The following is a 12,491-nucleotide window of genomic DNA, read 5'->3' on the forward strand; positions in this document are numbered from 1 at the left end:
TTATTATCTATCTTAATCATCTATCTATCTCTATCTTAATCTACATATGTATTTATGTATGTATCTATGTATCTATCATTTATCATCTATCTATCTATCTATCTAATCTATCAATCATCTATCTATCATCATCGTCTATCTATCTACACCTATCTATCTATCTATCTATCTATCTATCTATCTATCTATCTATCTATCTATCTATCATCTATCATCATGTATATAGTGTGTATGGGGGCACACAGGTGCCACAATGCATGTGTGGAGATCAGAGGATAATGTGCAGAGGTCAGTTCTCTCTTTCCAGTGTGTAGATCCTGGTCTTGGTCTTCAGGCTTGGCAGCAAGTGGTTTTACCCACTGAGCCTTTTCCCTGGCTCCATAAAAAATTTAAGATGATATTTTTACTGCTACTAAGTCTTTTATAAAAACTGATTTATTTATTTTTATTTGTAAAAGTGTTTCGATGGCCAGTATGTTTACTGGTATGTCTGTAGTGCCTGTGAAGGACAGAAGAGGACAGAGCTGCCATGTGGGTACTAGGAACTGAACCCGGATTCCCTGGAAGAACAGCAAGTGCTCTTATCCCCTGAGCCACCTCTACAACCCCTACTGTTACTAACTCTTGAAAAAACAGGTTTTTCCAAGGTCCTTATCTTAGCCAAACCTAAATAAAATGTGACTCTAAAAATTTAAAACTAAAAACATAATCTTTTAAAAACACTTCCTTTTAACTCTTAATTCTCTCTGATGTTACAACTTGCCTACTGCTTGTGACCTAGCCAATCAAACTGTTTGCTTTAAATCTCATCTCTCCTGTGGGCTATTTGTCTCCACTTGAGGCTGGGGCTACACAGAACTGGTATCAGCTTAAGAGTGGACTTTGGGAAATTCTTACTATAGGGAAATGCATGAGACCAATCTTCCTGATCTCCTGCCAGTTGGTGGCTACAGAACCAAGAAAAAGATTTGAGCTGATGATCTCTGCCAATCAAATTTTCTGGTCTGAACTCCAGAGCTGCTCTATCACTCACCTGAGATTGACCTTACAAACATCCATGAAAATCTTATTAAAAATTATCTTTACTCTTTGGTTCATTCCCTCACAATCTTCTCTAACGTATCTTATAAACAGTCTAGCTTACTCTTTTATTATTATTGTTATTATTATTATTTATTTTATGTGTATGAGTATATTGCCTACATACATATAAATGCACCCATGTTGTACAATGCTTGCAGAGGTTGGAAGAGAGCGTTAGATACTCTAGAACTGGAGTTATGGACAGTTGTTAGTTGCCATGTGGGTACTGGGAATTGAACTTGGGTCCTCTGTGCTCTTAACTCCTGAGCTACCTCTCCAGCCTCTAGCTCACTCTTTTGAACAAATCAGAAAAATCCAACAAATAGCAAATATATCCTTCAGGAAGTTTCTAAAATTGAAAACAAAAACAAAAACAGAAAAAAAAAAAACAAAAAAAACTTGGATCTTGCAGACACTCCTTCTAATGTTGCCTGTCTGGTCCTTAACTCTTGAACTTATCCTTGGCCCTTCTCTTCTCAATAAGCGTATGCAGCTAATTTCTTCCGGAATCCAACAAATCCAACTCTAAACAGTTTTACATGCTGCCAATGTCCTCCTGATGTGTCAGCTTCAGGCCAAAGACTACCTCCTGACTACTTACCACCAAAAAAGGAACCCTCCTGACCCAGTGATTCTCCAATTCAGCAGGAAGTAGCCAGACCAATTTAGATGCCTACTAGTCCTTTGGGCCCCACCATCTCCTTTCCTGTAAAATAATTCCTCTGTTTCTTTTTTTATATAAACAAAAGGATGAAAACATTAGGGAACCCAGTCCCTCTAGGAAACCAGCCCATAAGCAGAGAGGGCTACCAGAAGGGTAACAGCACACCCAGGCTCCCACCCCTGCCACCCAGGGACCCGAGACAGGTTGGCTACTGCCATGTAATACCGGCCACATAGTCACCATGTCCTACTCCTCTACCCATAGACAGTGAGTCCTATCATGTAGCCCAAGTCATACATGCCCCACTCCCCTACACAAGTCATGTAGCAAGAGTCACATATTAACTAAGCTTGCTTCTTTATGGTGCAAGACCTTCCCTTCCCTCTGAAATCTTTAAAAGTAGACACCTTGCTGTGTCCCATGGGGATGAAACTCTACTTCTGACCTCCTGCCCTGCTGTACTGCCCATTGCTAGTGTTAATAAATCTCTCGACTAAAGGATGATTTGACTTGGCTAATCTCTCTCAAACCTTTTCTCTGTTTCCCACCCTAAAACCCAACACTAAGATTTTTGGGGAGTAATATTTGTACAACTTGGGGGCATTGTTCAGAAAAAAAGAATATAAAAATATAAATACAAAATTAGATACAAAGCTGAGTCATTGTTTATAGAATCCTGGACAAACAAGGGGCCTGACAAAGGGCTTTGCTGCCCTCAGTGTGACTTCATTTCAGACCTCAGTGTGACCTGAAGGCTTTCAGGGTATCCACCCTGCTGAAGCAGGAGGTCGCTGAGCAAAGGCTGCTGACAAGGACACTCTTCAAGCTAGTGTCTGAGAATCAGTCCTTGACTCCCGGGCCTCCAGTGCGCCTGGTCTCAGGTGGTAGGCATTCTCTGCTCATGCACTCTGCCCTTTCCTTGGCACACAGGCCATGTTGACATTTTGATGGGGTCTTTGTCTTGTCCATACCTGAAGCAGCTGAGACACACTGCATTGATTCCATACAATTTTGCACATATTGTGGAACAAGAAGGCTGGAGACACCAAAAGGCATCTTGTCCTATGATTTCATTTTAATCTTTACTTCTATTGGAGGTTTTATTTGAAATTATAGCCAGCATCAGTGATACCTCAACACAGCTGATGCCTTCGCCAGTCTGGTGATTTAGGTTCTTGTTTTTAATTCTAATAAGAACATTTTAAGCAAACACACACATGCGCGCACACACACACATGCACACACACACACACACACACACACACACACACAGGAAAATGCCTTGAGCTCAGCTATAGTCACCAAGCTGAAAACTTGGCACATATCTCTCCATTCATAGCCTAAATCGGAAGTCTGAGAAATCAGCCAGGAACAGAGACACTGTTTCTGATAAAGACAAAACCAACAGTCTAGTAGCCAATAGTGACGGATTCTGTTCTAGAGAATGTGAATTTAAGGGAGAAGTAGGAAAGGATGGACAAGGACTGGGCAGTGAGAAGAAGACATGGTCACCAGCTCTCCCTGCTGGCTGAGTGACCCTTCCCTATGGTACCTGCTGCTGCAACCAGTGACAATGGTATGCGCTCTTCTTTCCTGCAGTGTAACCATGGTGAGACACCTTTTTTTTTTTTTATTTTATTTTTTTTAAAGACAGGGTCTCTCTGTAGCCCCAGCTGGCTTGGAACTCCTTATGTAGATCAGGCTAGCTTTGATCTCACAAAGATCTGCCTGCTTCTGCTTCCCAAGTGCTGAGATTAAAAGGCGTGTGCCACCATGCCTGGCCTATTATTTTTATTTTGTGTGTATGAGTGTATTGCCTGTATGTATGTAAGTGCACCCATGTAGTGCAGTGCCCATGGAGATCAGAATAGGGTGTCAGATCCCCTGGAACTGGAGTGATGGATGGTTGTTAGCTGCTATGTGGGTGCTGGGAACCCAATCCAGGTCCTCTTCAAGAGCAGCCAGTGCTCTTCATTGTTGAGTCATTTCTCTAGCCCCCTTTCTTTTTATGTATGTATGTATGTATGTATGTATGTATGTATGCATGTATGTATGTATGTGGGCCTATATGAGTTTATGCACATCATGTATATGCAGGTGCCTGTAGAGGCTAGAAGAGGGTGTCAGATCCCCTGGAACTAGAGATACAGTTGTGAGCCACCTGATGTGGGTGCTGGAAACCAAACCCTGGTTCTCTGCAAGAGCAGTAAGTGCTCTTAACTGCCCAGCCATCTCTCCAGCCTTTCTTTATGTTGATTCCTCAGCACTTCTCAGACAGCCAGTGAAAGAGCAGTTCAGAACTGGGAAGTCAGGAAAAGAGGAACCAGACTATTAATAAGTTATTCTGGCTTCTTCATGGCCATGTCTCTCCACTCTGAGTTGAAGTTCCATCTTGGCAAACAGACTTTGGATCAAAGGATGGAATTCTTACCTGTGCTCATTTGCACCTTTAAGCCTTCCTCTTTCCTCCCTCGCAGTCCTTGGTAGAGGAGGAAGAAACCAGACAAGAAAATGGAATGTTTCGTGCACCCTCTGCTGGCCACCTGCTTGGATGACAGGAAAGGCCCACAGAAGGTATGAAGATAAAGTTTCCTTGTCCCGAGTTTCCTTCAGGGATTCGCCTGAAGCAGACAGCCAAATGATGGACAAACAATGGGAATATGCTGTGAGGAGAGGGCTTCAGTTTCCCCCACCTTTCCTGACTGTCATCCAAGTTGTGTACACTGCGTCTACAGGCCTGCTGCGTTCCAGGGATGGCAGATTTCTGGGAGTTCACACCTGGCCAACTCCCATGATGGCGAGTGAACATAGCAGGACGGAAGGAGGACCAGGCCTCCTTCCTGCAGGGGCAGCCTCTTGGTGAGCATTTCTGGGGTTCTAGATCTTCTCTAGAGTGAATGACAGACATCTGTGACCTTGTCATTCTCCTTAAGTAAAAGTCAAAGGCTGATGACAGTGTCTCACCATGGATGCACTGCAGGAGAGAAGTGCACATACCATTGTCACTGGCTGCAGCAGTAGGTGCCATAGGGTAGAGTCACTCAGCCATCAAGGAGTGCTGGTGAGCATGTCCTCTTCTCATTGCCCGGTCCTTGTCCACCCTTCCCTTCTTCTCCCCTAGACACGCATTCTGTACTTGTAGAACGGTCAATCACTAATGGCTGTTGGACTGTTGGTTTTGTTTTTATCAGAGACAATGCTCTGTTACTGCTGATTTCTCAGACTTTAGAATTAGGCAGGAGAAAGGAGAAAGTTGCAGAAGAAGGCAGCTGTCTGGATAGAGCCTGGCTGAGGACTAGCTGGATGTTCCTGGACACTGTGGCTAACAGCTTCCCATAGGGGTCTCAAAGATGGCATGTTTCACTATGGACCTATAGGTGGGGATATCATTCCTGCCACACAGCTGCCATATGGGATTTGAAGACAAGGGTTGTATTCTCTTAAAAATACTTATGTTCTTTACTGACCCAGGAAGCTAGTGCTCCTCTGTAGTCTGCTTTCTGGAGGGAAACCCACTAAAAACTCAATTCATTTTCAGACACTGAATGAAAGGGAGAAGTCAACACAGAGGACCCAAAAGTTCATAATGACACATTCCTGGACCCTCAGTTGAGCCAAAGGCTGCCGGTTGATGACTGTTAAGGCTTGCGGGCTGGCATATACCTGCGACTCAACTTGGATTTGGAGATCACCATGAAATATAACCAGAAGAGTGGGGAGCATGACACAGGTATCTGAACCTGGACCCCATGGTTGGACTCTTTTCTTACCAGATCCCGGGTATCTATGACTCCTGATCTATGAGGGATGTCTTCATGACCCTTGTTCCAAGATCCTAGAATCCAGTAACACAGCCTCTCTTCTCTTTTAGCCCACTCAAACACCCAAGCCATCCAGGAGACCCCAGTAGGTTTTTGCCCTGAATTCCTCAATCCCGAACTCTAGTTCTCTGCAACCCTGAGGTCTGATTCAAGTCTTTTAAGTCCCCTGGTCCAGGGGGAGGGCTTCTCAGGGCCATACTCCCAGTGGAGAAGTCCCAGTGGATTGTGGCTTTGGAACCACACACAGAGAGAATGTCAGGGCTGATGCCTGGTGACCAGGCCTGGGTATTACCTTCTCTAGAGTGAGAGGAAGCGTAAAGTAGTTAGGTGCTTTATGTTTAGGAATCCTGCAGGACTGGACTTCATTGTGGGGAACCCAAGAGTGGGGGAGTCTCATCAACTGTACCCTGTCCTTTGTACCTAGACCCAAGGCCCCTCCCTGCTCTAGTAAATGGAAATGTAGGAATAACTGATGTCAACTTTGTACCGCCCCCACTGGCACCTACCGATGCCCCCCACTGGACTTCATACATTCTGTCATTTGTGTGAAGGCCTATCATGTAAAGTTAGTGTCCCCAGACATTTCTCAGAGCGAGTTCATCCACTGAGGTCTAGTCAGCCTATCTAGAGTCCCTCTCTTTAAGAAGATCATCTCTTCCTCACCCAGCACTAATAGCTGCCAATAATTCTTTGACTAAGATTGGGGCCTGCTGTGCATTTCCACAGTTTCGTGCTGGGTTTTTGTCTGCTTGAGTTTGCATGGGTCCTGTGCATGCTGACACCATTGCTGTAGGTTCATATGAGAAGGGTCCCAGGAGCCTGTAGGACTCTATTTCCATATGGTCAGGCACCTCCTCCCTGGCTGTTACAGTCTTTCTGCCCTCTCTTTCAGAATGGTCCCTGAGCCCTGGGTGAGTGGATTTTAATATAGGAGTCCAGTCCGAAGACCCATCCTCTGTAGACTCTTATTCTGTACGTTTGGCCATTTGTGACCTTTTATGTTCCTGGCCCCCTGTTGCATGAGGGAGCTTCATTGATAAGAACTGAAAGATGCATTAGTGTTCTCCCTGGTTCTCTGTTCCATGAGCCTTAGGTGTAGAGGTTGCATTGTAGATGTGCCACTTAGGCTTTGGCAATTCACAGACAATCTGTTTATGACAAGTTGTGGAACTCTGTAATAATCTCTGATTGTTGAAGAAGAAGCTTCTTTGATGGGTGGTGACTGGGACACTTGTCTGGAAATTTAAGGATCCATATTTTGCACAAAGTAAAAACTATGTTTGCCTAGGGATGTGGCAGCCTTGGGGTCTTCTCTAAGCTCTATGACCTCTCCAGCTATGTGTATTTGGCTAGGTTTACAGTACCACATGTGAGTTTTGTCCCATTGAGTGGGCTTTAAGCCAACTGGGAAAATATTCTTTTACAATGAATCTCATATTTTTTTCCATTGTGAGATATGATTCACAAACACACATCCTCATGCAACCTTAGTTTCCATGTATTAGGACAATTCTTCTGACAGACTTTGTCATGATTATGGTATTAATAGAATACAAGTTTATTTTATGGAAGTCCTTCACCTGGTGATGAGATTTGTATCATAGTTTTGGGTAGGAAGATGACAGAAGTGATGCTTTTCCTTCTCAGAGCATCATTTCAGAAACCTGTGATATCTTCTGGACCTTGGTGGGTGCTGCCAACTTTGACAGCTTAAAACTCCATTGGCCAGTTGTGTTCATTATCTTGCCACTGGTTTCCATGACAGTCTAAAAATTTAGAAAGAAGTTGTATGGAGGGGCTGAAAAGACAGCTCAATGGCTAAGAACACTTACTGTTTTTTTAGAGGACCTGGGTTCAGTTCCCAACACCCACATGGTGGTTAATACCCATCTGTAACACCCGTTCCAGGGGGATTTGATGCCCTCTTCTGGTCTCCACAGGCACTACATGCATCTCGTGCATTTACACACTGCAGGTAAAACACTCATACACAAAATAAAAATAAATAAAATCTTTTAAAAAAGAGCTTGTGTGGAGACACTTTGAAACTGTGGAACCACCCTGCTCCTCAACAAACTCTCACTGTTTAACACTCATGTTTCTGCCCACAACTATTAGTACCATTATGGTTAGAAAGCAATAACTTTAAAGCTCCGTAATTTCTTTTACAGTTACTACTAAATGTTCACCACTACAGACAGCTTTTGCTTTCTCATCTCAGGCCCATTTAACATGAATATGCATTAATTTATCCTAACTTAATTTATTGGGTTATATTAGGGTTGACTTTTAAGTCCTGATCCTGTTGCTTAATTTCCTGTGTAAATGTGGACAAATGATGGAAACAGGAAGAATTCTTGACATGGGCTTTCCTACCATAATTCTCACAGACCTGGGGGACTCCATCTAGTCCCTCATATAAGACCATTGTTGTCTACGAAGAAGAAAGAGAACAGTGAAGAAATACTATATAGAGATAAATACAGATCAAATTTCCAAATTTTGGTAACAAACTTGAACTTACAGATTTAAGAAATTGGGTGAATTTCAAGCAGAATATAATAAATAAAATAATATCTAGTCAAGTGACAAAATAAAGCAAGGAAACATAAAATCTTGGGAACAGCTAAGGAAAAATGATACATCACACAGTGGAGAGCGCTTAAATGAGACTGGTCCATGTGTTTCTACTTCAACATCCAAAGCAGCACAGGACAGAAGATGGGGAAATGACATTTTCATGGATGCTACAAGAAAATAATAATCCATTACATCAATTTCCACATCCATAAATTTTTTCGGGGGGGGATCTCTTTAGATAAAATTAAACTAAAACAACGAATTGCAGACAGAATCCAAGTACAAAGAAGACACTAGAAGAACTTCTCTGGTTGAAAGATATCATTCCAGGTATAAACTTGGATTTCTGGTATGAATGAATAACAAGAGAACGTCACATATTGTAAAAATAAAGAATTCTACTTTTTGTTTATTAAATATTTTATTTATTATTTTTATTTTATGTATATGAGTGTATTGCCTGTATGTGTGTAAGTGTATCCATGCCATGCAATACCTGTGGAGGTCAGAAGAGGGCATTGGATCCCTTCAAACTGTAGTTAGGGATGGTTATCAGCTGCCATGTGGGTTCTGGGAATCTAACCAGGTTCCTTGCAAGAGCAGTCAGTGCTCTTAACTATGGAACCATCTCTCCAGCCCCGTCTCTTATTTTATTTAAAATGTGAACAAATAATACCTAGTTGACATTTACAGAACACTACAGGCAATAAATACATAAAACATAATTTTGTTTTTGTTTTCTTGACATTTTTGCATAAATATTGCAAGCATTTTCTTTTTCCTATTTTTAAATCAGGTACTTTTAAGCAAGAAAATTCACATTAATTCCATAAAAACAGTTCTGGAATAGCAGAGTAGTCCATCGCATTGCCATCAGCCACAGTATAGGATGGAGGACACAGGACTTGGTGGTTATGAAAGTCAAAGTGAGACTTTAGATTTATTTCTATTTTATCTGCATGAGTGTTTTGCATGTATGTAAATGCACCACATGTGTATAATGCAGAAGCCTGAAAAGGGCATCAGATCCTCTGGAACTGGAATTACAGTTGTTAGCCACCATGTGGGTGCTGGGAACCAAACCCAGGTCCTCAGGAAAAGCAGCCAGTGCTCTTAACCGCTGAGCCATCTCTCCAGCCCCTGGTTTTAATTATTCTTTAAATGTGTGATTGATATCACTGTGAAGCTATCTAGTTCTGAGCCTGGGAGATTTTTGATCACTGACTCAATCTTATAAGAATTTAGAAACATTTGCTAGGGGTACGGCTCGATGGTTGAACATATGCTTAGCATGCACGAAGCCCTCAGTTCTATCCTCAGCGCACATGCCTGCATGCACACACACACACACACACACACACAAAGAAATGCACACATACACTAACACATACCTACACATAGAGATACACATATACTACACACAGACATATACACAGAGACACAGTCACACATACAGACACACACACAGACATTCACACACAGAGACCCACAGACACACCCACATACTTATACACACAGACACATACACATAGATACATAGAGACACAGACACACAAACACAGACACACAGAGACACACAAACATACATACACATAGAGACACACAGACACACCCACATACTCATACACACAGACACATAGATCCATTCACATAGACACACACAGAGGCACATAGAGACATAGACATATACACACAGAGACACAGAGACACACACATACACAGAGAGACACACAGACACACACATACTCATATACACAGATGCATACACAGACACATACATAAACACACACAGACATAGATACAGAGACACACACAGACATATACACGCAGACACACAGAGACACGTACAGACATACACACACATACATATATACACAGACACACAGAGACACAGACAGACATATACACACAGACACACAGAGACACGTAAGACATATACACACATACATAGACACACACACAGAGACACACACACAAATACACACACAAAAGGAAGAAAAGAAATGTGCTTTATTTTGTGAGATTTACTCATTCATTTGCTTACTTGTAGTGCTGGGGATCAAATCTAGGGCCTCACATATGTTAACTCCATGCTCTAGCACTGAGCTACATCCCATTCTCTGAGGGTTAGCCACTGTACAGTACTTGGCATCATTCTTGGCCTCTACCCACACACCCTCTTCTCCTAGTGGTGCAAACAAAACTGTCTCCAGACACTGCCCAAGTCCTTTATGGAGTAAATTACCCTCTGCTGATAATCATTGTCAGTGACTTGTTGCTTTTACACCTTAATTTCTGCAACCATCAGCTTGCATATATATATATATATATATATATATATATATAAAACTGTCATGCAATTCCCACGTTCAGATCCTCAAGACACTCTCAATATAGGAATACCCAAGTTTTTGAAGGATTATAATTTTGTGGCCTATAGTTTCTGCTTACATTTACTTAATATTATTTCTCTTAAGTAAGTTACATCCCTTTGAAATTGACCCATATATGTGCTTACTAACTTTCGTACTTTTTGTGTAGGATTTTGACTCTCTTCATAGCCACTGGGGAGACTGACTATTCAAAGGCATGTCAGACAGGCAAGGGATAATTAGTTTTGTGTATATTCAAGGGATTATAAGCAACTTTAATTATTAAGTAACCAGTCAGGCAATCTCCGTGGTTGATTATTGCATGAAAAAAAAACACAAAAAACAAACAGTGTCTTCCAGTCCAAAGTTGTCATTCCAATCACAAGACCTGACTGGATTTCCATGCTAAGAATTTGAGGAAGAGAGAATAAATCCGTTTCAATTTTCACCCTCAGTATTAAAAGATAAATAAAAATTCTGAACTGCCACTTATAGAAAACTCTAGTCAACACTGGCAGAACACTTATTCTTTTCAAGCAGACCTGGAACACTGCCAAAAGAGGCAGTATTTCATTTTTGTTTCATTCTGGACCATGAAACAAGTCCCAATATAAGGATCTAAGCCATACAAAGTATCTTATTGACCAAAATGAAATTAAATTAGAAACCATTAACAGAAAGTTCCCTGGGACATTTTCAATGACTGGAAAATAAATTTTCTTCATACTTGTAAGATATCCACACTTCTGAATAATCCACAGGTAGGGAAAGAACTCAAAAAGGAAATGACATTAATACTGTTTCTCTGAGACGAGGTTGCCTGCTCTGGTCACTAATATCTGATAATTTGTGGTTAAATTCTAGACAGTGCAATAAAGCAAATGAAAGACATACGTGATGAGGGGCCCTGGGTTCCATTCTCAGTACAAGGCAGGGGGTGGAGGGCAAGGATTAGGATCAAGACTTTTGCTTGCACACAGGTAGGATTTGATCACCACAAAGATTTCACTAGTACAACTATATAGTCATATTTATCACTCTTTGGTTCTGTCATCAATATGATAACTATGATAACTATTTATTTTCCATCTCTATAATTTTGCTATTTAAAGAATGCTATCTTGGGGCTGGAGAGATGGCTCAGCGGTTAAGAACACTGTGTTCTTGCAGAAGACCTAGGTTCGAAGCCCAGCACCCACATGGCAGCTAACAACTGTCCATAACTCCAGTTCCAGGAGATCCGACAGCCTCTTCTGTCCTCCACAGGCATTGCATGAAACAGATGCACTGATGCACATGCAGGCAATACACTCACACACATAAAATAAAGATAATAAACAATATTTTTAAAGGTGCTAAGGAGAATAAAAAGCTTATTTTAGAAAGGAACCATGATGATAAAAATTCAAAAGAAAACAGAGTTGCAAATGTTATAACTTTATTCAGCACACAAATCTTCTGTATTTATGATTCCCTTCTTTTTTTTCTCTTGTATTTCTAGAGAAGTCTTGGTTCTTCATTTCTAGAGAAGTACATTTTGATAAATTCCAGAGGTTCCATTTTTAAGTGTTTCCTTGTTCAGCATCTAAACAGAAGAATAGGTAGAAATATCAAGGGAAATCTCTAACCTACTAAAAGAACAATTTTAAATATTCAACTATAAATATTTATGTTTAATGATCTTTAATGACAAGGCTGTTCTCTGATTCTTTCAAAGTTTAAAAAATAACAAACTTGGATTCAATGGGTTATAACAAAAAGGACATGAAGTTGGTGGGGGAGAAGGTGGGGACAGATCTGGGAGGTGTTAGGTGGAGGAGTGAGGTGTGAATATGATCAAAATACATTGCATGGAATTCTCAAAGAATTAATAAAAATATCACATTAAAAAAGGAACCAAAGGTACCACAGAAAATTCTTCATCATCACAGACGGAGCCTGTCATTCAAACTAAAGGAATGTCATTCATAT

The 12,491-nt window shown here is 41.2% G+C and overlaps 1 protein-coding gene across 2 annotated transcripts in view; it reads right to left on the bottom strand.

The window, feature by feature from the left end:
* Positions 1 to 11,936: 11,936 nt before the first annotated feature.
* Positions 11,937 to 12,491, bottom strand: part of LOC103727596 (pregnancy zone protein-like) — a 51,661-nt gene continuing 51,106 nt past the window's right edge. For both annotated transcript variants that reach the window (XM_029559800.1, XM_029559799.1), the window contains one exon: positions 11,937 to 12,105. In XM_029559800.1, the coding sequence (XP_029415660.1) occupies positions 12,083 to 12,105 (23 nt within the window). In that variant the 3' untranslated portion in view covers positions 11,937 to 12,082. The remainder of the gene's footprint in view (positions 12,106 to 12,491) is intronic.

This window comes from Nannospalax galili, unplaced genomic scaffold, assembly GCF_000622305.1.
Source record: "Nannospalax galili isolate Female #2095 unplaced genomic scaffold, S.galili_v1.0 scaffold589, whole genome shotgun sequence".
NCBI classification, from domain to species: domain Eukaryota; kingdom Metazoa; phylum Chordata; class Mammalia; order Rodentia; family Spalacidae; genus Nannospalax; species Nannospalax galili.